At 40.9% G+C, this 27,142-nt stretch overlaps 2 protein-coding genes across 2 annotated transcripts in view; both read right to left on the bottom strand.

The window, feature by feature from the left end:
• cUnh8orf34 (chromosome Un C8orf34 homolog) overlaps positions 1–20,892 on the bottom strand; it is a gene marked incomplete at both ends in the record, with an annotated part of 55,173 nt that extends 34,281 nt beyond the window's left edge. Inside the window, 7 exon segments of the mRNA XM_083936083.1 lie at positions 1,146–1,312; positions 5,277–5,440; positions 6,240–6,268; positions 6,514–6,633; positions 8,443–8,574; positions 8,796–8,940; positions 20,824–20,892. Of these exon segments, the coding sequence (XP_083792209.1) occupies positions 1,146–1,312; positions 5,277–5,440; positions 6,240–6,268; positions 6,514–6,633; positions 8,443–8,574; positions 8,796–8,940; positions 20,824–20,892 (826 nt within the window).
• Positions 20,893–22,362: 1,470 nt separating this feature from the next.
• Positions 22,363–27,142, bottom strand: part of prex2 (phosphatidylinositol-3,4,5-trisphosphate-dependent Rac exchange factor 2) — a 95,484-nt gene continuing 90,704 nt past the window's right edge. The window contains exons 40-41 of the mRNA XM_083936322.1: positions 26,145–26,212; positions 22,363–23,065 (exon numbers count right to left, since the gene is read on the bottom strand). Coding sequence (XP_083792448.1) covers positions 23,020–23,065; positions 26,145–26,212 — 114 coding nt within the window. The 3' untranslated portion in view covers positions 22,363–23,019. The remainder of the gene's footprint in view (positions 23,066–26,144; positions 26,213–27,142) is intronic.

Below are 27,142 nucleotides of genomic sequence, written 5' to 3'. Positions count from 1 at the left end.
CCATATAATGAGTGCATTAATTAGGGGTGACCCTGAATAGTTGACTTTTCGCTCTGAGGAGCCTGATTTGACAGTCGAATAGTCGCAAAACGGCAAAATGTGGTTATGAAACAATGGATTATTCCATTCTGGCTCTGGTGGTGCTGAATGTCTGATTTTACATATAGATGCTTGGTTTCTCCCAATAAACCATGATGAATAGTCTATTTGGGTATAAATATAAGCCTATTAATAAATACTGTTGCTAAAAATGTAAAATAACTCATGAGCTTTTAATCTATCTCCTTAGTATTAACCCCTCCCCCTCGTAGTGTATCTTGGCTGGGCTTTATCTATCAGGGCGTCAGAAATACAACAGTCTGCTACTGTTTAATCATCAGCATCATTTCATTTGAATATTTGCCCATTTGTTGTTTTCATTATAGACGTTCGTTCCGACACAGTCTGACACAGCACCGTGAAAGTGAGCGCTGGACTCACGTGCACCTGCCACTGTCTGCTTCATGTCCATGGCTCGCCAGCCCGGATCAGATGGTTTTTCATCAGCAAATAAACCCCAAAAGTGGTTTGACGATAGTCGACTATAGGCAAGACGCGACGAATCAGATTCGAAAATGAAAATGAATGAAATTTTTTAGTCGAGGACACCCCTAGTAAGTATATTATGATGCGAATAATTTTGAATGCATGAGTATTTTTACAATGTAGTATTATAACTGTTTCCTAAAGAACAAGGTACAATACACATTAACTGTAGTATTTTTTAACTTTGCTGAAGTGTTTATCTCCAGGTTTCTGTCCTTCCGACACACTCTTCAGAGTGTTCTTTGAACAGATTGATTGATCAGAAAAAAAAACTTGGATGACTCATTAAATGTGAATGGTTACAGCTATGATTATTTTTTTTGCAGCTGTTGTCTTTGAATGTAGGATGGTAAGAACACAGTTGTAAACAGTGAGGAGTTGTACACCTGCCTCAGAAGCCACCTTGTCTTATCAATAGCATTTAATCAGCAGAATTCAATGGAATGCAACTGCATAGGAAAGCATGTAATTTCAATTAATTGCACGACAAAATTTCCACGTTTACAATTTGTGTCTGTGTGCATATAAAAGGGGTGCATTTACAGAATATGGGGCATTACCCAGAAGCTCCATGGCATCGTCCTCGTCCTCCATCTCTTCCTCTGCAACGGAGGGGGCGGGGCTGTGGACAGAATCAAAGGAGTCCTGGGACAACATGGCTGCCAGGAGCTTCTTGTGATGCTGCTGCTGCTCCTTCAGCCCTTTGCTCTTTGTTTCAATCTTCAGGCTGGGGATGCAAGCAGAAGAGGAGTCAAGGCTAAAAAAGACGTTTCAACCCACATACAAAATTGGATCACTATTTATTGACACATTGACAGACAGTGTGTTGACTTAAAATATGTCAGTTGTTGCTTATTATTTCCCATACACACAGTCAATAACATGTAAAATACTTGAATGAAATGTGAATCCTAATCCACAATAACATACTTATATTACTCATATAACTACAAAATTAGCAAGTGTTAAAATGATGTGTTCCTACAGTTATTGCAGTCACTCATCCTAATCTGTCAGGCTTGTGTTTTAGCAGTACAAAATGTTGCATTTGCCCCACTGGTCTGCAAATGTGTGACTACATGTTAAGTGTGTTTCACCACTTGTTGCATTTGGAAGCCGTTCCATGGTGGTTAGGGACAAAGTACTACAATAATTTCAAGTGTTGTGCAGGTTGCAGAACACCTCGCTATAAATGGCTGGCAGGGAGAAGATAAGAAGGGATAACTGCTCTGAGGTGAGCAACAGAGATATAGTTGTAGCACTAAGTAGGGATGTCCGATAATATCGGCCCTCCGATATTATCGGCCGATATTGAGTTAAAAATGTAATATCGGGAATTATCGGTATCAGGTTTTTACAACCGATGTTTTTTCTGTAGGCTTCAGCATTTCCGAGGCTGCATGAATGCAACATGGGACGTTTACAGGCGCGTGCTTGATGACGTTTAACAACAACAACACGCTAGACTCGTAGGTTGCTAACCGTGGCTAACAAGCTTGCTCGCCCGGAGCATGAGATGTCCGTGGTTTGGAAGTAACAGCATATATCGGTATCGGGTGATATCGGAAACGGAAATTAAGGGTTGGACAAAAATCAGAATATCGGATATCGGCAGAAAAGCCAATATCGAGCATCCCTAGCACTAAGCATAAAGCAGTAGTATTTCAAGGTAGCGGGGTAAAAGAGGTCCTGGAATGAGGAGGTTTTATTAGCATGTAGGAGGATATGAGGTGTTGAAAGAGTACCTTGTAGTTTTTAGTCAGCAGGAGAACCAACAATCAAATCAAAAGTATGATCAACGATGAACATCAAAGATGGCACCCAGGGTGAGAAATAAGTTATTGTTTTTAAACGTTTAATCACCAACGTATAACAAAGAGAAAACAGACTTTATTTATTTATTTTAACATTTACAACACATCCTGCACTAAATAACCATTTATAAACCCAAGCAACAAGGTGCAGCTGTGGAAATGCACTATTTTTCTGTAGAATCAATTTGCGTCATACTGCAGCACTCATGGAACCATATGGCTTAACGGCTTTCAGGCAGTCTCCCGTGCTGTTTCTTAATTAAAAACAACACATGAATAGAAAGAAATCAAATGCTTCTCTTCACATTTCTCTTCCAAAAAGCGTTATTCATTTTCCAGGTGAAATTGTGTTGCTGGGATATGGAGAACAGCTGGAAAATGACTAAATACTATCTCCTTCCTATACAGTTAAAGCTACTGATACAATGTAGGCAGACTTCTGCATTACCTCTATATCGGAGAAATGAATTTCTACATCCCACAGGCTAAGGGTGTGGATCAGAAGGGCAGAAGAGTATTCATTTGATGCGAATCACAGTTTAATGACTTCTATTTACAGATAATGGGGAAGGGTCATAAGATGACGGCAGAGCTAATTAAATACAGAGAGTGCAAATAAATAACTGATAAGATAGTTTGTGTGAGTCTACCCAACCCTTCTCTTTTCCTTTTCTAACCATACTCTTTAGGGGAAAAAAGTTGATCATTTTCCTGTGGTTGCAAACCACCATTTTGAACCAGAAGGTAAACTTTTACACAGTGCTGCACAGAAAGTAAGCTGAGGAATGTAACACATCTTATATCAAAAGCAGGAAAGTAATATGAAAAAAGAACAATAGAGAGAAACAAGGCATTTGGGTATCTTGTGTAGAGTATGATTTTTTTACTTTTACGAGGTGCACCATATTATGGGCTCATATCTCCTATGAAAATCTCTGACTCACAAGGCTTCAGCAATGTCAGCAACACCCCTTTCCCCCATGGAGGGGTCAACCACAGTCATTAAAGATGTTAAATATGACCACAAACTATCATGAATGCAATAAGGGATCTGCATCTGCTAGTGTTAAGAAAAAGTATAAAAGAGAAATGCATAACAGCAGGGTAAGAACAGTAACAAGTGTAGTTTCAGGCACTGGGACACATTGGATAAGGAAGTCCCATCACACTGGACAGATCCTGCCAAAATAAACCATTTCCTTGGATAAACTTCTGCCACAGTTGCATCTGATTTCCCATGTGGACCTTGCACTTATCCATCTAGACGTTGCAGCCAATCATACACACAGAGCCACCACCTGACAGCTCTCCTTAAAGGTCCTCCTGACAGGTGGGCCGGGATGAGGGACAGAAGCAAGGAGTTTGAAAATAAGTTAACTAAAGTAAAAGGAGGAAGATGGACCAACAAATAAGGTCGGGCACATGATAAAATGTGGGGAAACCAGAAGAGATAGCCTATCAAGACTCAGATGGGATTTTAAGAGGGCTACACTGCCAGTTTTTCACTTGCTTAGAGTGGTCATTTTTTATCTCATCTAAAATAAACCTAAACAAATCCTACTTTTAACTGGATCATAAAGTCTTAAAGTTATTTAAGTCGGACAAAATAGAGGCAACAGCAACCCCCAGCACCCTCGATCCTTTTTTAGACCGCATTTGTTTGCATTTTGGCAAATTGGCACCATTAAAAAGTATGTCAAATTAGCTATTAGGAGTTCCTGTTTGCAATGTGCTTATGAATGTAGATATCTTTTTATAATTTCTAAGTGGGTTTATAAAAGTTTATTCATGATGGACATAAGAGAAAATACTATCCTGTTAAAGTGTTTAGATTCCTGAGTTATGACTCAGCAGGACTTTGGGAACCAATTGGATTCATTCAAAACAAATGTACTTATGTTTTTCTGATCTCCCTACTTTTGATCTTGTGGCTCTGAAGATATTAAAGTGATCTCCCCATCAGGATCTGAAGTGGGAGCAAGTTCCCAGTAAATGCATTTAAGAGTTGATATAAATGATCTATCACATGAGCCAAATACTCCTCCAGTTAACAAAAGAAGGGGCTGCGATTATTTAATGATGTTGTACCATCCTAAACACACTGCTGCTTTTTCTTTCACCCCTTCAAAGGTTAACACGAAACCATCTCATTTGCAAACACACACAGAGTAGAGTTCATCAGTGGACCCACACACATCCCTATCTGCCAGCTCAGGCCTCTAACTAAGTGGTTTCTCCCTATAATCCACCCATACAGACAGTAACCTAATGCGATTACCACTGTGTGTATGTCAGCTCAGAGCCACGCATGATTTATGGTTTTATATCTGATCCTCCTCTAATTAGTCCAACAGCAGTTGCAGTGCATGTGACAACACACAAAGTCGCACGCACACACAGCAATTGTAACATCTGGCAAAGAGGTCCAAAGGGTTCAGGCTATTTTGAACTTTTGCAAATGCATGAATTAAAGAAAAAGGGTTGAAAAATCTTCCTGAGAGGACGACAAACAATTCAACAGTTCAGTGCATGATGCAATCATATTGTCAAAAAACATTTTTAAAATAACAAGCACAAAATTCCTTTGGCCTTGAGCGCACAGAAATGAGGTTAGCTTTATTTCCAAATTGGACTGAAGCAGTATCATGGCAAGCATGTTTAATTGCGCCTTTGAAATGGGATTATCAAACCATTTAGATGGGCATTCCTCAGGCAGCAGGAGCCACAGTTAGAAGTCTACCTCCTCATCTTTTAAAGAGCCGACGATAGCTTTGGGAACTTTCTTAAAGTTTTCAAACTTTTGTGAAACATTTAAATGATTTCGACATTGCAGCGTTAGATCTATGACTTCACACACTTATAATGCCAATCACTAACCTCCCAGCAGGACTGTTGTCTCCACTCCAGCAAACTTCAGTTTTAGCCCGAGGGACGGGGGGTTGCAGCATCTCAGAAGCCAGCGGGTCCACGTCCTCTTCTGACCGACCGACCCACTCTCCCACCACCCGAGGGCGCACGACTGAGTTGTAGCCTCCCAAGTTCTACAAGAGCAATAGAGACATAATTAGATGCAAAACAACAGAGTGAAGGGGACCGACAAAAGACAAAAGATGCTGATTTAAATGAAAAAGAGCTCAGAATGAATGAACCTTTAGCTCTAATATAATGAAATTATAACCAAGACTGTAGAAAACACCATAGTATTGTATGAGATCTGTCTCCCTCCCATTCGACTTCCAAACCTGCTCAAAGATGTGTCTGCTTGTCTTTGACTCAATCCAGGATACTATCAAATACTGTTGTCTCTGCATGATCAGCGCAGGTGCTTAGTATTCATTCCCTGTCCTGTCCCACAGAGAAAGCACGAAAATCTCTTGGCTGAGAGCCAAGGTCGTTGGACATGTACTGCTGCACTGAGCAAAAAAAAGTGTAGTCCCTGTCAAAACATATGCTGCGTCTCTCATCCAGACCCATCTTTTCAAAATCGCTCTGTGCATCTCCAGTCCGGGCAGCCCTTGCACTATTGTGTTTAGGGAGATAATTGGGGCCAGACGAGGACAAAGACAGAGCTCAGACAAAGCTTTGTGTGTACGATGCACACACTGAAGCAGAAAAGGAGAGAGAGACGAAGGACATGCTTACTGAGTTATCACTCTCGCACATCATTCCCATGAGATGGCAGTTGTGCAGCTCTGTCAGCTAAGGAAAGTTATGAAGCAAGCTTTTATTGATGTAACCTGAGCGATGCTGCAGAGTGATCAGTGACGGATCAGGGTCATATATACACAGGGTAACTGTATATATGAGTTAATACAAGACTCCAGTATAGTTGTTATTTACCTGGTCGAGCTCATCAGAGATGGCGATGCCTGCAGAGAGAGAAAAAAAAATGCTTTTAAAAGCACAGAGGAGCATCTAATACAGTTCAAAATCTCATCTTGGGCTGCTTCGGAGCTTAGTGGCTAGCTTGTAAGATTAGCTGCTTGATCCGGTTTCCTCTCAGGATTTACAGTGACATTTACAGAAAGGTCTACGCTTTGGTTCTGTATGTTAAGATGCGTTAAATGCTGCTCAGTAGGGTGTAAGCGTGCACTACTGAGCTACGGCCACTCACTACGTGACAGACTCTCCAGGGCCTTGCCCAGCTTCTTGCTCTCCTGCAGAATGTGGTTGAGCTCGTCAAAGTCCCGGCTCTCCCTCCAGTCCCAGGACGGGTACTCGATAGACCGTGGCACTGGACATCACAAACAGAAAGATCATATTTTTTTTGTCAGATCTCCTGAAAGCACCACAGATAAATGAATCTGGTTAATGTCCTGTAAACAACAACAACAACACCAACAATGTGTAAACGCCACAGCTTGACGCAGTTGTCCAAACAGGACTTTGTGAGTTACCGCAGGATGGATGGAGTGGAACCGAAACACTGTCAGAAAAGTCAACGTGTCTCTTCCAGAAGCATAGAGCTCACTGGACGCAAGCCAGGGGACAGTGGCTGTCAGTCTCTTTGATTAACATTCAAAATAACTCAAAACAGGAGCAGGAAATGACCCACATACTGTACTGAATTCCTGCCCACGTCCTCTAGCAGTGTCCCTCAGCTTCTATAGGATGGTTAATTCATAAACTGTTGGATTCAGAAATTATTTATAAGAAGGAAAGAGTGATTTTATTTTATAGGGGAGGGATTTTTACTTGTAGTTCATCCATATCTAACATTCTTACGCTCATGGAAAACCAGTGGGTTATTATGAAGAGCTGCCAAAAAATGCACGGCTTGTCAACCAGCCACTCCTCACTGCCTGAAAGCATGTTAACTAGGGATTAAGGGAAAGGATTGGAGAATCATTTCATACATGTTTGAAAGAAACACATACATGATGACAGGTGCAGCTAATTAGCATCACCCTTCTCTTTCGCATACGCAAATAAGTAAACTTGATAGTGAATATTTGATATCAACGCTGCTACAATCTGCCTTCCTCTACCCCTGTTTACTCTGACTAAGCTGCTTGGCATTGTCACAAGCATAAACACAGAGCAAAAGTCTCTGTCAAACAGACTATAAGGAAAAAAATAAAAAAACCATGATTCCGGCAAAAAGTGCCTATCTTTCCTCTGTGTGTTGTGCTGTTGCAAAGTGTTGGTCTGTGTCTTCATAGACTAGATTAAAAAGGTAAGGAAGTGAGGCCAGAGCACACTTACCCTGGAACCTCTGTATATTTATGACAGCTGTTGTGTTCTTGTTACACTGTACAATAATGATGAGCGGCAGTTCTTTTGATTTAAATTTTTCATGAGCTCTGCACACCATAACACCTATGCATGTATTTTTTATGCGGTTTTACTTTAACTATAGCGTTGAGGGTTTCTTACTCTCAGAACTTAAGAACACCTCGGTGTGCTGAGTGTCGCTGGTTTTATTCAGACTCAGACGACCCCCCCACTTCATGCACTTGTCGTGCCACTCGTTTCCTCTTGATTGTGAGAAATGCTCAGACCACAGCCTGAAATAGACTTGGTCTGGCAGTGACAGAGCACAATGTTAAATTATTGAAGTACTCTATGACTCTGCTTGCTCCCTATTTAACCTAGCCTCATTGTCTCAAGTGTCATACTTCATTCTAACATCACAGCTATAGTCATTTATTACAGAACTATAAGAAAAAAGTTACAGCCAGAAGATTTTTCTCATCTACATTTATGCGAGAACTTTGTGAACAATTCATCTTCAGAGTGTGTAGCACTGCAGCAGCAAGTGTGCAAAAAGTAGCCCTTTATAATGAACTCATCTGCAGGGCTGTGGGAGGCTGGAGGGAGGACACTGGACTATACACTGTGACTAACTTTAATGAGTTATAATTATATCAAATTAAAAATGGAGATTAAAGTCAATGGAGCGTGTAATTGGGATACAAGTGATACAACAGGTATATACTGTAAACTGTGCAGCTTTATATTTGAAAATGGAGAGTAAGTGTGAGCAATCAACAAAATCATAAAACAATTCAGAAAGTAGAAGACTTACAAGAAGGAAACTTACAAGACTTGGACTCTGGTGAAGGAGGAGAGATACTCGAAACAGCCAGGTCGCTTTTGGACTTTTTCGGTTTCTTTGGGTGAATTTGCCATGGCTTCTCATAGTTGCTGTTCTCCCTTCGAGGGTTTTTGCTTTCTGTTGAGAAAGATAGTCACAATTTATGCTTAGAATGTCCCCTTATGCAAATTCTAAAAAGCATAAATGCAGGACGAGTTTACTCTTCAGCTGTTGTCCCTCTTTCAGCCAATATTTATCGTATAATCTGTGTATTGTGGGGAAGAGTATGTGCAAAGAAAAATGCCTCGTTATGCATGCGTGTATGTACATTATGCATGCTTGCATCTGTGCGTACCAACCTGGAGAGCTCTGTGCCCAGAGTGCTGCGGAGCCAGAGAGAGCTCTGTGCAGCTTGCCAGGGCTGTCTTGCTTGGTCTGCAGGTGATCAATGAGAAAAGGGATTGGATGGTCGGGAGTCTCAGTTATCAATTTGGTCATCAACTCCTACAGGAGCAGAGTAAAGCAGAGAGCGGTTAGATGACAGCAGCACTACACAAAGGGAGTGAGAGTAGGGCCAGAGGAATATCCACCATGCTGAAGTGGAGACATCAATACAAGCATTTCAAGTCTTGTTTTCTGTTGACTTCACTCTCGAGGGAGGGTGTGTGAGAGGGGAACTATAAGCCCCTTATCTTCACTGTGGTTTGGGGAATTTGCTACACCAAATGTCAATATCCTAAAAAATAGAAAGTCAGGGCAAACAAGACAACACTATGTCCCCAAAGATCACAGTACTTCCTTTTTGTGTCAATTAGTAACAAGCGTTTCAGCGAGCTCCATCTTAAGGAGATATGTCGGTCAAGGAGGACAAACACATAAGCAGACACTGCAGCCTTTGCTCAATCTGTGCATTTTTAAAATAGTGTCATAAATTGGGCCAGATGACAGAACGGACAGATGTAGAGACAGAAAGATCAGGATTCGGTGTTATGAATTATCATGTTACTATAACAAGGATAATTATAGTGATATTCCATTCCCACTGGGAGATAACTGATAACTATTATTCAAAATTTATACTTGACAGTCTGGTTATCAGGAAAGACAGTGTGCACAGACGATGTGAAAGAAAAAGTAGTGTGAAGGTCTTTATATTGGGAGGAGATGAAGAACAGGGAGGGCATGGACAATGTTCTTGGACGGACACAAATTGGACTGATGGAGAAACGTACTGGGAGAGGTAGAAAAGAAGAAAAGCGCATGGGGAGTCACAGAAACAGGTGCTGAGGGTAGAGGCCACATCTTATTCTGCATGCTAATCTAAAACCTATCAACCACACAATGGGAATTCAGTATCAAATGCGCTATAATGTCATAACTAACCAGTTATATCCCATTTCACACTTTCATGAAAAATACCTGAACACACTAGGTGCAAATACAAATGTGATTTCAAAAAGAAATGTGTTCTATGCGAATACCAAAAAATACCTTTTCACCAGATCAAAACTATTCTTTTAATAACTGTTGCTCTGAAGCTGAAGTGAAATCTGCATATATCTGTTTATCTGAATTTGTGTGTGCGCTGGCATTATATGAGAATGAAGTGACCGGTTTAAACCAGCCAGAGCAGCAGAGGATGACTTCAGGATGACTACTGCAGAGAAGCAAAAAAAGTTATTAGTGGTCTGCAGTGAATTGGCAGAAATGTATGGATAAAATGAATGTGTGTGTGTGCGTGTGTGTGTGTGTGTGAGTGAAAGTGCTAGGCGTTTCTGTGTGACAGGCACGTTAATCTACACATGTTTTTGTTCAACCAAACAGTATCATGTAGCTCTATGTTTTGGTGGCTGGTATGTGACTGCCCTCTTGGACATGCTCATGCATCTGCGTGTTTCAGGGGGCAGGGAGGGCGACAGGGAAGCAGCCTATGTGTGTGTTATAGCTGGCTAGCCTTGGCAGCGATGTGTGTGCTCAGAAAGCTAATCAGGTAATTGGTCAGGGGGACATTCCTGCCCGGCCCCGGTTTCTTTAGCAACTCGGGCAGCACACAGTATGTGGGAGTGTGCTGAAATGTTTCACTGTAGGTTTAAGGACCAGAGAACCTCGCTCCTCTGCCTGTGAGGCAAAGTTGAAGTGATCTACGAGCTCGTCAGAAAGAACAATGATGCAATTTCTGAAAAAGAGACTTATGAGGTAATACCATAGACTGTTAAAAAGTGTATTTATACAGTCTCTGGGGAATACTGGAAGAGAATATACAGCACACTTAAAGCATCTCTCCTCAAAACTGCAATGAATCTCTGTGGCATGTGTCTAACAATTAGAAACCACTAACGATGCTAAGATGTAAAAGTTGTAATTACTGCTTAGTAACTCCTGTGGGTAATTTAAGTAACCTACCAACAGGAGGTCTATAAATGAGGGTTGTAATTTGGTAGATTATACAGGAAGCCAAACTAGCAGAGCTCTGTTATGCACTGCAGGGTTTCCAAGTCTTAATAGACTTTATGAGGAAGGGGTACAGGGAAGGATGTGCAGTTTTTTATGGATGACTGCAGTGAGGTGATTTTCCTGATTGTGTTTCCCAGTGGAAACCGCACACACAGATGTGCAGAGAGAGACATGAGTTGGATGCATGAAGCAAACTGCGGCACACTGCGACGGAGACAGATGGGAACATAGTGTAGATTCTGGGGATTGTTAGAGAAATAGCAGCATGTGTGGGTACATCTGCATTCTGCCCTCGTCTGCACTTTAAAACCTGTGTGCCAACATATATTGATTGCACATCCCGTAGAGTGTTTTGCATGAGCTGAATGAGTTTGTGATGAATGAGCTCATGCACCTGTGTACCTCCGTGTCCTTCGCCATCTCCAATAGCCTCATAAAAAGGCAAAAGAGACGTATATAAAAGTAACAGGTCCCATCGTTTCTGCACAGTGGATATGCATACATTCTATAAGTCACATAGAGCAGAACATGGTAGCCGTATCTGACACCTTCACTTTCTATGGTAATGTGGTGCTTTATATAACATGAGTCCATTTGATAAGTCCATGCTGTTTGACTGATAGTCATATTTTCTTTGACATGAACCATAGTAAGATGTAGACTCACATTGGGTCAGCATTTCTATATGCAAGTAGACTTTTTTTTATTGCTATTTCGCTTAAAGTGCTGCATCAGCAAAACTGTTGCATATGTTTGTACAGTATGTGAAAAAGATAAATTCGAGGCAGCCTCTGCATCCATGCGGTATAAGCAGGCCAACAGGTGGCGTTAGCAACTGAGACATGCAGTCAATATCCGTGCCAATCTATCAGGAGGAGAGATCGCTGTGCCCCAGGCAGTTTGTTTTGGTGGCGGTAATTGACAAGCTGTCAGCCAGCCAAGAGACGTCCGTGTCCTTGGAAGTTCTCAAGGACTTCCTCCGGGGACAATGACAATCATGATACCCTCACTGACACTTCCAGCAGTCCCCAATTTGAAAGGTGGGAAGGAGTTGAAAAGGGAGAGGAAAGTTTGAAAGGTCATACATGGGTGGTAGATCGAAGCACAGAGGGAGAAATCCAGAGATCCTGCTCAAGTCTCCATATCAGTATAACACACATTTCTTATGTGGGAATAAAAAGGAGGTATCACAAAAAAAAAAAATGCGAAGGTTTAGTAAAGAAAATGTTGATGGAAATAAACGTATTGACAGCTGATACGGCGACATACGCTCTGTGATGTAGGTAACATGGCCTTAGCGGGTTCTTGTCAACACGCGGGTTGTTGACTTTCCACTTCAGCTGCTGCAGACTCCTAGTGAACTGCTGGAGCGGTGGATGTCTGGATGTGATGAGACAACACATACTGCATGAGCCAGCGTTCTATGATGTCTTTGTTCCTGGGAGGCAGTGTATCTGTTACAATCTACGGAAGCGAGACAACGGTGTCCGTAAACACTATGTGTGAGGATAGACACAGGGATTATTGTGGCAATATACTGCATGCATTTACAATATGTGTTCATGTACGCCTGATTAAAAATAATTCACCAGCAGAGTGTCCTGTACTAAAAATAATCATACGTTAGTATTTTTTCTTCAGTTTTGTCCTTGTGTAAAAAAACAAAAACAAAACAGCAACAGCTCTTCCAAAACTCCCACGAGGGCTCCCTGTCGCACGTACAAGAGGCCACAGACTACCATTAATTTACCCTCTGTTTGTCAATGAAATGGAAATGCAAAGTCATATCAGGGTGAGGTCACATCTATGTCTGCTTAAAGAAAGAGGTCATTATTGGGAAAAAAAGAGAGAGAACGACTTGATGAGCCAATTTAGGTGAATACGAGTAGAGAGAGGGAGAGATATGCCACTGGATGAGATCCAGACCTTGAATAAGCAGGCAGACAAGAGCAGAAGAGATCATGCGGAAGAGGAGACTGTGGGAGAGGCAATGTCACCTGACCAGGCTGGCACCACCAGATAATACTCCTCAGAAGAGATGCTTTTATCTGCTTTGCTGATACACACAAGAAATAGATGCCCTCACATCCTGCAGTATCGCCTCCACTCCATTTCCTTCGCTACTTCTATGTTTTGCAGCAGTAGAAGTATGACTCGTTTCATTTCTCTAGGGGTATTGTGAGTATGATTAAAGGAATGCTGGGCAGCTATCAGTCTATTAATCAACTAATGAGTTTACAGAAATTGTCTCAACTATTTGGTCACTTTTAGACCGAAAATGCTTGTTACTCTAAATGCGTGACCACTAAATGGGGTTGGTGTATTGTTTGTGGGTCTAAACAAGTGAATTTAATGCATTTTTTCAATTAAGCTTTGTCACTAAGGAAGATCTTTCCTCTGACGTTTCTGCTACCTCTTCTTGCTCCATATGATCTTTGTCATTTCTGCTTCGCTACATTCACATATCAGATCAATGATCTTTGGAGCCAAACGGTATGCATGCTGTCCTTTAAATATCATTCCAATCTGCCACTTCCCGATCACCACACAGACATGACCTTAAAAAGATTCACCCAAAAGTTTCCATCATTTACCTGCAGGCTGTACTCCACCCGCAACAGTGTCTGTACCGCATCCTTTCCTATCATCTAACGTCATATGGGCCTACGCTTGATGAAGATGCTTTCAGGGAGTCTAAACGCCCATCTCTCCTACTGTAATGAAAGTAAGCCTTTAAGGATAGGTTCACATCGTAAAACAATACTCACATGCCCACGTGAATATGGAGAACATTGTAATTATCTCTGGCTGTGCAGAGATCCCCCCTAAAGCAATTTGGGGGGAGAGAGATTGGGGAGAAGAGTCCTAGTTCTGTGTGAAATGAAAGGAAACACACACAAGCACAGAGAGGAAATTTCATTTCATACCCTCACTTGATATTTCTAACTCAAACATCCTATGCTTTCTTTTAATTACAACTGACGTTTAAAAGCACAATGTGGATTTTATTCTATATTGACCTCTGGTCGTACACAAGTGCATAGACACACATTAAACTCTCTTAGGACAAGCGTACACACACACATTCATACAGTTATTAGCCACCAGCTGAACAAATTTACTGTCAAGGTTATTTGTATCAGATGATCAGCTCTGCCACACCAACAGCATGACTATCAATTACACACAGCAGTCAGCAATCAACATCCTCCGACTGTAAGTGGACATGATAACTTTACTAGCATGTGCCACAACTACTGTACCCTACTCTCTCCCTTTCTCTTTCCGTTTCCAGTACACACTCCCTCCCTCCCCCCGACCTTAAATTGCACGCTCTGAACCTTCCTCATATTGAACTTCATCACTCATCATCTCGCTGCCTGATCTCCCAGATATCCGTTGCCTTCCCTCTTCACCTGGTCCCCCAGGGCCAAGCTGGCCTTAGGCTGCCTGTCTTGTAATAATTACTCCAACTGTGCCTGAAAGGGAGCTCTATTAACCCATGTGTGACCAGACATCTGACATACAGTATCAAGTCATCAAGCTCAAGAAGACTATCTCCAGCGGTAGAGAAAAAGTGTTATCTAGTAATGAAAACCAAAACATGCTCTGATTCGATTTGATGAAGACCGTAGCTGTGTTTTGTTTAGAGTTTAACCAATCAAAAACTTTTTTCTATCCTCAGAATTTGATGGTGTTGATTACTAAATATAAATTCTACAGACCCCCTTCCCTAGAGACAACAAAAGTGAAAGGCTGCATATCAAAATCCACAAGGTGTCAGAAAGTGCCATGGGAAACTGCAAATCAGTTTTCGCCAAACTGATTGTACAACTTGGTAACGGGTGCATATTCATACAGTATACTGCATATGAATGTGGAATCTGTAGTCAACGGGACAAGATTTGGGTAGTGGAAGTGTTCAGGTTTCCATTTATGGCCTCCTCACACAGAGACTGTGCGACTGAAAATCGACTGACACGACATGTGACGAGGGTTAATTCCTCATTACGCTGAGGAAGAGAGAGGGGTCAGTGGAAACAATGCACCAGAGTGAAAACTCTTGTCATCCAGTTCTTTGACAGAGGGAGGCCAGGAAAAAAAAAAGGAAATTAGTTATATATATATATATATATATATATATATATATATATATATATATATATATATATATAAGTTATCATGCAATTTATTGCTTTTTGCGACGGGCCTATTTGTTATCATTATCTGCATTCATATGCCGATATCTGTATGTAGGGACGTAATCTCCCAACCTCAACTCCAATCCGAGCATCTCCAATCGGACTGTAGACAATGACCCCTGCTCAGAGGAAGAAGTCTTGACACAGATATCTGCTAGCTACACCAGAAAGCCCAAAATATTCACCATTGCCCTGCATTGCCCCCAGAAGCTAACAGAATATATTTTAGTCCGCTTGGCTCATACTGAAGAACCCCAGCTATGAGCCAGAAAGCTAAAGCTAACATTATGCTAGCAAGATTCAAAGTCAATAACAATGCGTATGGTTTACAAACAGTATGTTTAACAACAACTAGCTATCCAGCCATGTCTTTATCCCCAAATCAATAAACATTTTTACAAACAAATCATATGCCCTGTAAGTATTGAGTTGAGTAGCGAATGGGATGTGAGATGATCGCTTTAATGTTCAGAGGGGCAGTGCAGCTTCCGTATTAGTCCTCATCCTGTGGCGTTCATGACAAAGCACTGAAGGACTCTCAGTGTTGGAAATAACGTTAGCTTGTTCACGTGTCCCAATAGGTTGTAAACAGAGGCGCATTTAGAACAGTGAACAGATTGTTTCACTGGAACTACCTAGAAGGAGTCCACTACCATGTTTTAGTGGACATCACGCAACCAATCAGAATGAAGTATTCACCCAAACCATGACAAGCAACAATGGACAAACCATGCTTGGTCATGTGTTCTCTAGCATGATATAAAAAATGGTCACTATTCTGATAAAAAAAAAAAAGCTGACCTAGTTTTGCAGATATCTTGCTTTGAATAGCAGATGAAGGTCAAATAATAAACAAATGAAATAACAAAGCGACCCACAACTGAGATGAAATTACTGGGCTATTATTACCGGATGTGTGGGTGGTATGCCAATGACAAAGTAACCCTGTCAAACAGAAATGTTTCCAGGTGTTAGTAATGTAACAAGACCTCTGATGGATTCTTCCTGATGTATAACTCAACCTTTCTCCTTGCGAGTTTCATTTAATGCGTTTTAAAGTTCAAGAATAACAAATATTTCAAAGCCAGGTGCCTGCTATTTGCTATTTATGACACATTCCTCCCATTTTCTTCCGTCTTTTGAGAGCTGTACAGGAATTATAGTGAATGCAGGTCAGTTATATTCTCATGTAAACCATATAATCATTCACTATGGGAAATCAAATGACAGCAAAGATATAAATAAACTTGCATGCACACAGAAATAGCATTCACTGACAGAAGAGCATACCTCTTAGGTGGACTAATAGCTCAAAACCAATCACACCAAGTCCAATAAATCACCCCTTAAGGGAGTGGATCAATAGGTCAGGCAGTATGTGACTGTCTATGTCCTGACTGACCCCTTTACAACGCTGCAGGGCTGCACCACTGAGAGCTGAGACATAGCTATTAGAAACACTACACAGCTGAGCAGGTAGGAGCAGACCTTTTTCCATGTGGATGGAAGAGAAATCTATAGGGAGAAGCAAAGTCATTTAACTTTACTATAAGAACTAAACTTTACTATAACTACACATAAACTCAAGTCACAAACAAACAGAGTGTAGATTCAACACCAGTGCTCCTTTTCCCCCCTGGAGTGATTTAAAACCTGTAGATATCACTGTGCAAACTAAATACTATGTTATTTTTTACTATAACTAAAGAAAAAAGATAAATATATTATACATGATTATTTTTTTTAAAAGGCATGAAATTATAGTAATAAAAATGGATTATTGATGTTTTATGAGCATCTCTGTATTTTTACATTCACCATTTATTGAATAAGATCCAGATTATCACTTATCAGTACTAATCCCAAAATTCACTTCACTTCACATTTAAGCTATTGAATTCATTAAAAAGAGAGACGGTCGGACTTGAAAATAATGATACCAATTATTCCACAGAAAAGTGTGATTATCAACATTTGACTGGAGCACCAATTACAGTTCAATCCGGTGACATTTTGTGGTCCCGGCTACACTTACATGATCCATCAGTTCCCTGTTCCAGTTGAACAATTATACCGGCTATGACATGATTGAAAGACCACAGCAGGGAGGAACATGAGAGCGGGTCTGCTGATGAAGACAAAGACTGCTCTGATTTTTCTTACTGGTCCTGTTCAATGAATTTAAATGTCAGAAGACTGCATATAAAATCATACAGATTTCATTAAACAAGAATTTTATGGATTCTTTCAGACAATATAAGTGATCCTGATAGCATGAAAAATGCCTGGCATGTGGGCTTTTATTCTTAGTGTGTAGCAGAAGGCAACACACATGTTCTTGCTGTCATTTTTTATACTTTTTTTTTACTGCATCATACAGAGTGTAACAATGAACGTGAACATGTTGCCTCCAGCTCGCTTTAAAATGTCCCATATTGTGAAAAGTGAGATTTTCATGTATTTATTTATTTTTTATTATAAAGCAGGTCAAGGTGTTATATAAATACTTTGAAAGTATTGAAACGTTTAATCCATAGAGAAATGTACACACAAGTACAGTGCTGTTACAGTCATTTCCCTGGATGCAGTGACGGTTTATACGACAGATGAAATGGGAAAAATAATGTGTTTTTGAACATTAAGCATATAAACATGTTCTAGTATAAACCCAAAATAAAAACCTGAAAAGAGCAAAATACGGCCCATTCAATGCCTAAACTGACTATAATTCTTCATGCAACACAAAACTGTGAAAGGCCCTGTTGCACTCCAACTGTTAAGTAATTGGAAAAGAGTAGGTGTTTGAAAAGAATTTATCAAAATGGGCAAGTGGCTGACAACAATCTGGAGTGTAATTACTTCAATTATCATGAAAGGGAGCTTCACTTTTTGGAAAATATTCCATGGATGTTGACTCAGCTTGCTATCTCTGAAAAGCAACCATTTCATTAGCAAAGGGGGAAAAAAAGAAAATCAATTTGATGGCAAATCATAAGCTGCGTCTCATCAGAAAGAGTAAATGAACCCTCGCTCGCTGTTACACAGACGGTTTAATGCTGCAGCTGTGTGTTGAGTGTGAGAAAGAAGGGATTGGGCTTTGCAAATGAGCGTTAGGGAGAAATTAAGAGGAAGAAGAGTTTGGGGGTAAAGACACTGATTACGTCAAGGAGGAGTAAGAAACCCAGGGTATAGGTTAGAGAGCTCAGGGAGGGAACAAATGAACATACCAAGACATACCTCCACATGTACATGCTGTTTCTAAATGCTCCTTGAGAAATTAAATGTATTTCAGGAAAAAATAAAACCACCTTTTTCGATTAATCATACTGTGAGAAATGTTCCTGCTCACATGTAAACCAACCAGATCAGCGGAAGAAGAGCCATTCATTCAGGCTCTGAAAATAATATAATTGACTGTCAGCAACACTCTCGGTGTGGTGTTACTGTAATACATGCAATCAAATTGCCACCGTCATGAGTACTGAAATGAATGGTTTTGGTTCAGTTTGACAATCTTAAATTGAGACCATCACATTGCCACAATGCTGCTCCGTTTCATATTGTAACAGACTTTGTAATTACTTTTTAATGGAAAAATGCTTATTTTTTCTAAAATTGGGCTAAAGTATTTGGAAAGTGTTGTGTGTCCTTTTAACTGACACATTTTCCTTTAAGGTGTTTGAATGGCCAGCAAACTTTCCGCCAGGTCCTTTTTGGTTTACGCAGCGTAGCAGAAGAGCTTTATTATTACTTCTGACCTGCCGATTCTCTACATCTGATCAAAAAAGACAACTAGAAGAAGTCCTCCAGCCTCTCTTCCTTGATTCTCTCCTCATGACAAAAGCCTGTTTCTTCACAACCGAACGAACACTGATAGGTTTTCTTTGTGACAACAATGAAATGGCCAACGCTTTTCAAGTGCAACACCAAAGTAGCAGCTACATCATTTTCTCATGAGCAGAGTGGCAGACCCAGGAGAAGTTTTTCTTTAATTTATATATATTTTGCTCTTACTACACGGCACGGTGGTATGGTAGCGCTGTCGCCCCTGCGTGGGTTCTCTCCGGGTTCTCCGGCTTCCTCCCACAGTCCAAAGACAGTAGGACGTAGGTGTGAATGTGAGTGTGAATGGTTGTCTGTCTCTGTTTGTCTTTATGTGCCCTGCAATAGACTGGTGTCCTGTCCAGAGTGGACCCCGCCTCACACCCGATGTCAGCTGGGATCGGCTCCAGCCCCCCCGTGACCCCGATAGGTACAAGCGGTTGAAGATGGACGGATACACCTCTTTCTCACTCACTCAGTTTGCCCTGAAAATCTACACTACTCAATGCGCCCTCACAATACAACATTCACAGGTCTAAATGCTGTGAACAACTCACTAATTATCCAAGCTCGCATTGTTGTGGATAAAAACTGTTGGTTTCTTAAGGGGACACTTTGAGATGCAAAAGCATAAAAGCTTTACCATATAAGCTCATTAATCTTTGGAATTTAGGTGTTTTTGACCACAAGCATCCCCTTTAACCCACATAATTGCTTTAATGATCTTGAAAGTGTCACATAAAGGAGACACAATTTAAGTGCCCACAGAGTGAAAAACACAGGAAAATGTAACACACAGTGAGGCAGAGAATAAAGGGGGGGAGACAGGTGGTAGAGGAAGATGAAGGGAGGAAAAACAAACAGAGAGAGCACACAGAGGGCGATCATCATGCAGTTGAGCCTCAGTGACCGCTGTGGCCTTATCGCCGGTTAAATGCATGTTAGACAGAGTCTCTGTCCTCGGTGCTGAAACAAGCCTCACTACTTCTCTTACATCTGTTTAACATGCAGCCCGTGTTTGTGGACTGCTGCCACTACGTATCCAGCCCAAGCCCAGAAGTGAAACGTCAGCACTTTGTGAAGCACATCATGTGCATGTGAATACTGCTTTGCCATAAATACGGCACACATCATCCCACTGTAGCCCCAGTTTGCATTGCCCGGTGATAACTGTCTTCCCAGTAGGCAGTCTTGTTTAGCAAGACTCACAGAACTGCAGTTCAGCAGGATGTTGTCTGGCTTTCCATCTCTACTCTGATTATCCCTCACACCTGTGCGGTCCTGCTTTGAGTACAAAAAAATAAAACCAATAGCAAACAAAAGGATGAAGTCATGCTCTCCCTGGGGTCTCTTAGATGGCACACAGAATAACCCAAGGATGAACAACATAGATCCCCTGAATGACAAACAGACAGACAGAGAGGCAGGTAGTTAGTTAGGCACAGTGAAGCCAACCCTGCTGTGCACTATGAATGTCAAGTGGTTTCTCTGAGTGGCCCCAACTTCAACTAACTGTAACAATGTGGAGTCAGGCAGTGGCATGGTACTGATGGAAAGGCTGAGCATGGAAATGTGAAGGCAAGCACAGCAGATGATATTGCTTTATGTGTTTCTGTACTACAGCATCTCATGAACGGATCACAGTGGGACGTTTCAGGAAGGTAGTCAGACCCAAAGTCAATGAAAACAAATGGTTTACCAGCCACCATCTACAGTACATGTGTACGGGGTGTAGGGAGCAACCATCCAGTAGCCTACAGTAACTCAGTGTGACAGCTCACATAGCAGATGTGCGCTCATCTTAAACGCATATACCCAAGCGGATTAATGCAGTCTGCCGCAAAAAACAAGTGCCCTGTAAATTGGCAGCCAACAACTTCAGAGTGCTTGGTTGAATTCGTGCACTCACCTCGAACAAGGGTCCGATTTTATTCTTCTCCAAATACGACTGAATTCTTGACTGTTGTGGAGACGCCATGGAGAAACTGGTGTGCCTCGCGGGAGCTTTTAGCAGGATGAAATCATGAGGTGAGCCGGTGTCAGTCGTCCTTCAAGAGAGGGAGGCGTCTCGGCGACTAAAAAAAAGGTGCAAAATGTCACCAAGCGAGGCTGCAGCAGGAGCCACGGTAAGTTTAAACGGTTTGTATCAAGTGGAGCAGGAGGCTCTGAGCCCGGCTCATTGTGGAGATTCAGCCCGGGACCATCCCCAGTTTGTCGCCTCACTGACTCTCTGGTGGCAGCTTTCGCCCGTCGAAAGCCAATGGCACCGCAGCTCCGTGACAGAGATTACAAATCTTGCGCTCAGTGGCTGCCAGCAGTGTTAACCGTGCCACCGCCACTCCCATTTATCCGCCGGGCTCAGCCCCAGCCCTCCGTGTTCACCGCGCTCACCGTAAGAGTGTGAGTGTGCGCGTGCTTCAATCAGTGTACCTGGACTGCGCAACAACACGTGCACGTGCAGCCACAGCGAGCAACGTTGCGTTCTGCTAATTACCGGAAGTAAAGTGGAAAGTTCAACAAGTTAGTTTTGAATCCGTCCTAAGCAGTAAAAAGGAACAACAATAGGTTATACAAGGTTATAGAAGCAACATTTCCAGTGGTGTAAGATGGAGTCTACTCGGAGGGTTATAGGTAAATGTAGAAAATACACTCATCTAAGAATACTCCATTAAAGCCCTGTATTTGAAATATTCAATAGCCTAGGTAAAAGTACACAAGTATTATCAGTAAAATGTTCTTAAAGTTAACAAAAAAGACTCATTATGCAAAACAGCTCCTTCTAAAGTATAACAAGACCTCCTTAAAGTTATTGGAGAATATTCTATTATTGAGAGGAGCCAACTTTAGATACTTTATACTACTGGCTAGAATGCAGCATTATAGTCGTAAAATATTGCATTATATCATAAACAGAAAAAGTTTTTTATTGAAAAAAGAACTAAGTGACTCAAATATAGTGAAGTAAAAAGTAAAATACTTCTGTCTTAAATGTAGTCTTTAAGTGGTTTAAGTAAGTATGTCAACATTATAATTTAGTGACCTACAGTACTTGAGTAAATGCACTTTATTACATTACACCCCTGTTTTATCAAAGTATTATAATACATTAATAATGTTTACATGAATAATTAATACATTCAATTACCTTTTACATGCTACCAGCCACTTGTTAACGGGTCAGTAGCATTGAAAAGGTCATTTTCTATCCATTGCAATCACTTTTAATTTAAATTTTCACAAACTGTATACATGACAGCATTTCATTTTGAAGAAAATAAACAATTTTACATGGATGTAGCAAAGACAGTAAATAGGAAGCACTACTGGAGCTTATTGATGCAGTTTATTACCACTTGTTTGTTTGCATAGTAGTGACCTAAACCTCCATCTACGATATGAACGGTACATCCAATAATAAGCAACGCAATGAGACACTTTAATCCTGAGTACTGTCAATATGAAATAACAGAATATATCGCATAGCTCTACGTCCAAAAACCTATATGTTAATACTGATAAACCACTGGAAATCTTCATGTGCATGCAACAGTCGGAGAGATCCCAAAACAATGGGAATCAAGGGCATGACTCTTTAAGTACATTCACACACTACATATGTATATTTACAAGTGAATACACGCGTTGAGGACATTACAAAACACACAATCATATGGTTATCCAATACTGAGAATCAATAAAGCATAGAAGTCATAGCTGAAAAGAAGCTGAGAGATTATTGGCTAATTTGAACAAATAGCCAAATATCCTTTTAATCAATACATTTTTTTCATGTTCTTCATTAAAACAAATATAATTTTTAGTCCAGGGTATAAAACTCCTTTTTCTCACTCCGAGTCATTGTCCTGTCAAATGCATTATATGAAAAAAAAACAACTACAAATATGTATACAGTACAACAATGAAAAATATAAAGTATTAAAAATACTATTTACGGTTTTTAAATTCTATTTACACTTTAGGCAGCTATTCTGGACATATAAAAATGGACTCAATAACTGTTTTTTTATTAGGTTGATCCTTCATGGGTGGATGGAGGGCTCAAAGCACCTCAAGACTTCTCCAGCGTCTTCCTGGATACAATGCATTAGGGGTCACCATCTGGGGGTGGAGGTTGGCACAGTTTGTACAACCTGATGAGAACAAAAAGTACATGCAAAAGGGCATTTAATTACATTCAGGTACATAGTGCTTGAACACAAAAGCAATGATCTGTTGAGAAATGTCTCTTTCCCACGCAACAGGTCTCTGTTTGACTCCAAGGAAGCACAACCAGAAGTTTAAGCTGCAGTGAGAAAAACTTTCACCTCCGGAAAAACAATTATCCTGATTAATTGTTGTTGTGACATAAACAAACAAAGCTTGGTAACATTTTTGTGGACAGTTTTTGGAAAAATATGATTTCTAAAAAGGTACAGACACCATATCCTAGTTGTTTTAAATGCCACATAGCGTAGTCATTAGTTGTTTGCATTTGTAGGCGACACTCATATACTGTATAAAATATGGAAGTAGTCTGCAGAGGCAAAATGAAGCTCGAGCCACTTTCACACTATCATGCCGATGTGAGCTAACTTGTAGCCACTTGTGATATTGCAATGAAAAATCTCCCTGCGGCCAAAAAAGCATTTTTTTCACCATTCTAGGAGACATCTGTAAAACTGTTGACAGCACATCTCAAACTGCAAACAAGGACGATTATTCTTTATATCGTGAGTTATTAATCAATGAGTCCTTATATTTGTAAAATTGTCCTCAAGCTTAGAAAAGCAATTTAAAAACCTGTGACGTTGAGTAGAAACTTGAGGGTAGGGCCAGTGGGACAAACAGTACTGCACAGTGGGCCGCATATCATGGAAGTAGGAGACCTAGAAACCTTTTGTTGGGGCATTCTAACATGGGGGTCTATTAGGGTTGACTCGCCCTTGGAGTCTGCCTCAAGTGTCCATCCGATGAACTGCAGTTTTTGGCACTTTCGTGTTTCAGCCCTGGAGGTTGGCGCTTAGAAACACTGCATACTGGTTGACAGCATTATGTAGTATTATCAATAACTCATCAATGTTCCCTCAAAACAATTTCCAGTACAATCTGCTGCACTACTGTCTGTGGACTTTAAATAATTGATTACACCACTCACATTTTTTGGTCTTGATGAGAAATGGCTTCGGGGTAAACACTAAAATGTTACAGTTCCCTTTCATCTACAGATCAGCAAACAACAAGCCTCATGATACTCCAAGCACACTTTCATATTTTGCAGCAGTCACTCACACTGCAACAATTATGACATAAAACTACTGAGGGTGCAGCAATTTTGCTCTCCAACCAAAACGTCTCAACACTAATCATCCTGCTGCTTAATTGTATTTGTCAATTTCACTAAAAGGTTCAAAAGGGCTGGCTGTCACACAAAAGCCTATATGTCACAGCCAAATGGCTGAGGCAGTTCTTGTCCTCATCTTGGGGCTACTGAGTGCAGGGAGCTCCCTTCTAATGGAGCCATTTGGCCCCAGTCCTGCACAAAAAGCACATACACAGACATACAGTAGTGTACAAATACATGCACTTCTTAAAGCTACACCAACTACCCAGAGATGAACATTATATGTGCATGTATTCAAACCATTGTCGCAATTGTTTTCTATGTTTTAGAAAAGAAAAAACAAATACCTAACTGCTGACCCACCCAAGTAAACCACACGTTTTTAAGACTGCTTCTTGATGGTGCATTCAAACAAGCTCTTTTAAACGGGGCATATTATGTTCACTTTCAGCTTCATACTTGTATTTTGGGTTTCTACTAGAACATGTTTACATGCTTTAATGTTCAAAAACACATTATTTTTCTCATACTGTCTGTCTGTATTCACCCTCTGTTATAGCCCCCGTCTCTTTAAGACCCTCTCCTGAAAAAGCCGAAAAAGCCCAGTCTGCTCTGATTGGTCAGAGCTGTGCTCTTACTATCTCTGCAGCCAGGGAATGACTGTAACAGCACTTTCTACCTATATATAGTATAGCTGTGACATCACAACTGTACGGAAGTCCTGACAACTCAGTTCCTGAATACAACATGTGTGCATTTCTCTGCAGATTTAGCGTTGCAATTATTTCACAGTATTTACATATTACCTAGACCTGCTTTATGATAAAATACAAACTAAAACAAAATAGGAGTGATCTAATTGTATTTGCTACTGCCTATTTCCTATCCTTTCTCACATCAGTCTCTTGACCTCTACCAAAAATGAGTCATGTCCATCTGCAGTCAGTGAGTCATTGAAAGCACCAACAAGGAAGAAAATGCAAATAAATAAAAATAAAAATGACTTAATACTAACTGAGGCATCACATATCTTTCTCTGTCCTCAAGTTTATTTGAATTCCCAAACTAAATTAATGGAAACAAATACATGCTTGGAAGGTGAGAAATCCAAGACTTTGCTTTAAAAATGTCCAGCAGTAATGTAATGCATGCAGTTAAAGCTATGACATGCACAGCTTTCTATCCTTTATTACACGGCTTAGGTCAGTAACAACATTCTATGTTCTGATATTTCTTCACAGCAGACCACTATGTAAAAGAGACTGTTGCCATGGACACAGTTCTGGCGGACCACATCCATCAATCCGCAGAAAGATGTGCGGTAAATTTAACGTCAGCTTTGGCAGAAGCGCAACAAAAGATTAGCTGCATGTAACCTTTTCTTATATTAATTTAAATATATTTGGAGAGAACAAAACTTTGGATTCATGGTTAATGGCTGGACTGTACGCAGAGAAAAAAGAAAACGGCACAGCAAGAGAGGTTAAAAGACCCAGAGCTGGACGTCAGCGTCAAAAGATATGAAGTAAACACTTAATGGGACACGGTATGGGCTCTGGCAGTGTTTAAAGACTGGCTAACCAAAAAAGAAAATGTTAACAGACTGTGACAGTAACAGTTACAGAGCAGAAAACCATGGTTCTGTGTAATCTAATGGACTACATAGAAAAAGCAATAAGTCAATATTTTGATTCAAACTATTGATTTCTTTAGTAAATAGCCATGTAATAAGCGAGATAATGTAGAGCAGGCACCATTATTGCAAATGAAACCCCTTCAGGCTGATTCAAGATCCCTCCTCTTGGCATCCGGCTTGCTCTACATAATCCCTCACTTAATTTATTATGCTGATGTTGCCCCGCATAAACAGGATGTGGCTGCAGTTTTACCTTGGAACTGAGGACGGTGTGCGATCCCTCACTCCCAGATTCTTGGCAGAATTTTGAACTCTGGCCCCCTAAAAGAGAAACAGGCATCAATAGTTTATGACGTCACGGATCAGGTTGAAATGCAACAGCCATAAATAGGACCACAGATAGGATACACAAGAGGCACATGTTTCTAACATTCGCTAGGCCCACAGATGAGCTATGACCGGACTCCATCTTGGGGGAATTCATCTCTTGTGATGGTTTTTGTTTAATGACACGAGTTCCCCCACAGGTAAGATTGCTTCCTGCAAGGCCATACATGACTGTCAACTGTGAGAGAAAAGGAATCATTTCTATTCAACACAGCTCCCAAAAATATTGAGGGTTGTAAAGTAGATATCATGTGTTGCACATCGAGTTTCTAAAATTTAAACTACAGCTGCTGTGTGCGTCCATCTTTAGTATCTTTATTCTTTCAACTGAGTTTGCAAAAGACCACATGCAAAATAGTCTTTGTGAGGAAATGAAAGAAAGTAGTAAGGGACTGGGAAGATGAATGGTTTGATAATGTCTGCTCTTCACTAATGTTCCTGCAGTCTGCTGGCTGTGCACAAAGTTGGCAGACACACAAACGTAGAGGGGCAGGAAGCAACTCAGCCTCTCAGTTTAGACACGAACACCTGCACTCGCGAATACACCCTCTCTCCCTCTGTGACGCACACACGCAAGCAAAAATACACGATTGAATCATTATCTGAAGAGGTCATCAGTGTCCGTTCTATGAGCAGAGAGGGAGCAACTGGCCAAAAGTGCATTAGCTGACCTCTCAGTTACAACTCTGCCGTTTTCCATCTCACTGTCTGCCAAAAGTTACGTCAAGATAGCATCAGCAATTACTCAACGCCTATCTCAGCCATTCTGATGCCTCCAGACAGAGATGCCCCCTAATGTCCCTAAAGGACACGGCACCCAGAGAAGATCAGATGAGATAGAGACAAAGCTCTTTCTTTACCTTT

The sequence above is a fragment of the Echiichthys vipera genome (assembly GCF_963691815.1).
Source record: "Echiichthys vipera genome assembly, chromosome: 21".
NCBI classification, from domain to species: Eukaryota; Metazoa; Chordata; class Actinopteri; order Perciformes; family Trachinidae; genus Echiichthys; species Echiichthys vipera.
Note: the sequence above shows the minus strand (reverse complement) of the source record. Positions and strands in the feature narration are given on the sequence as shown.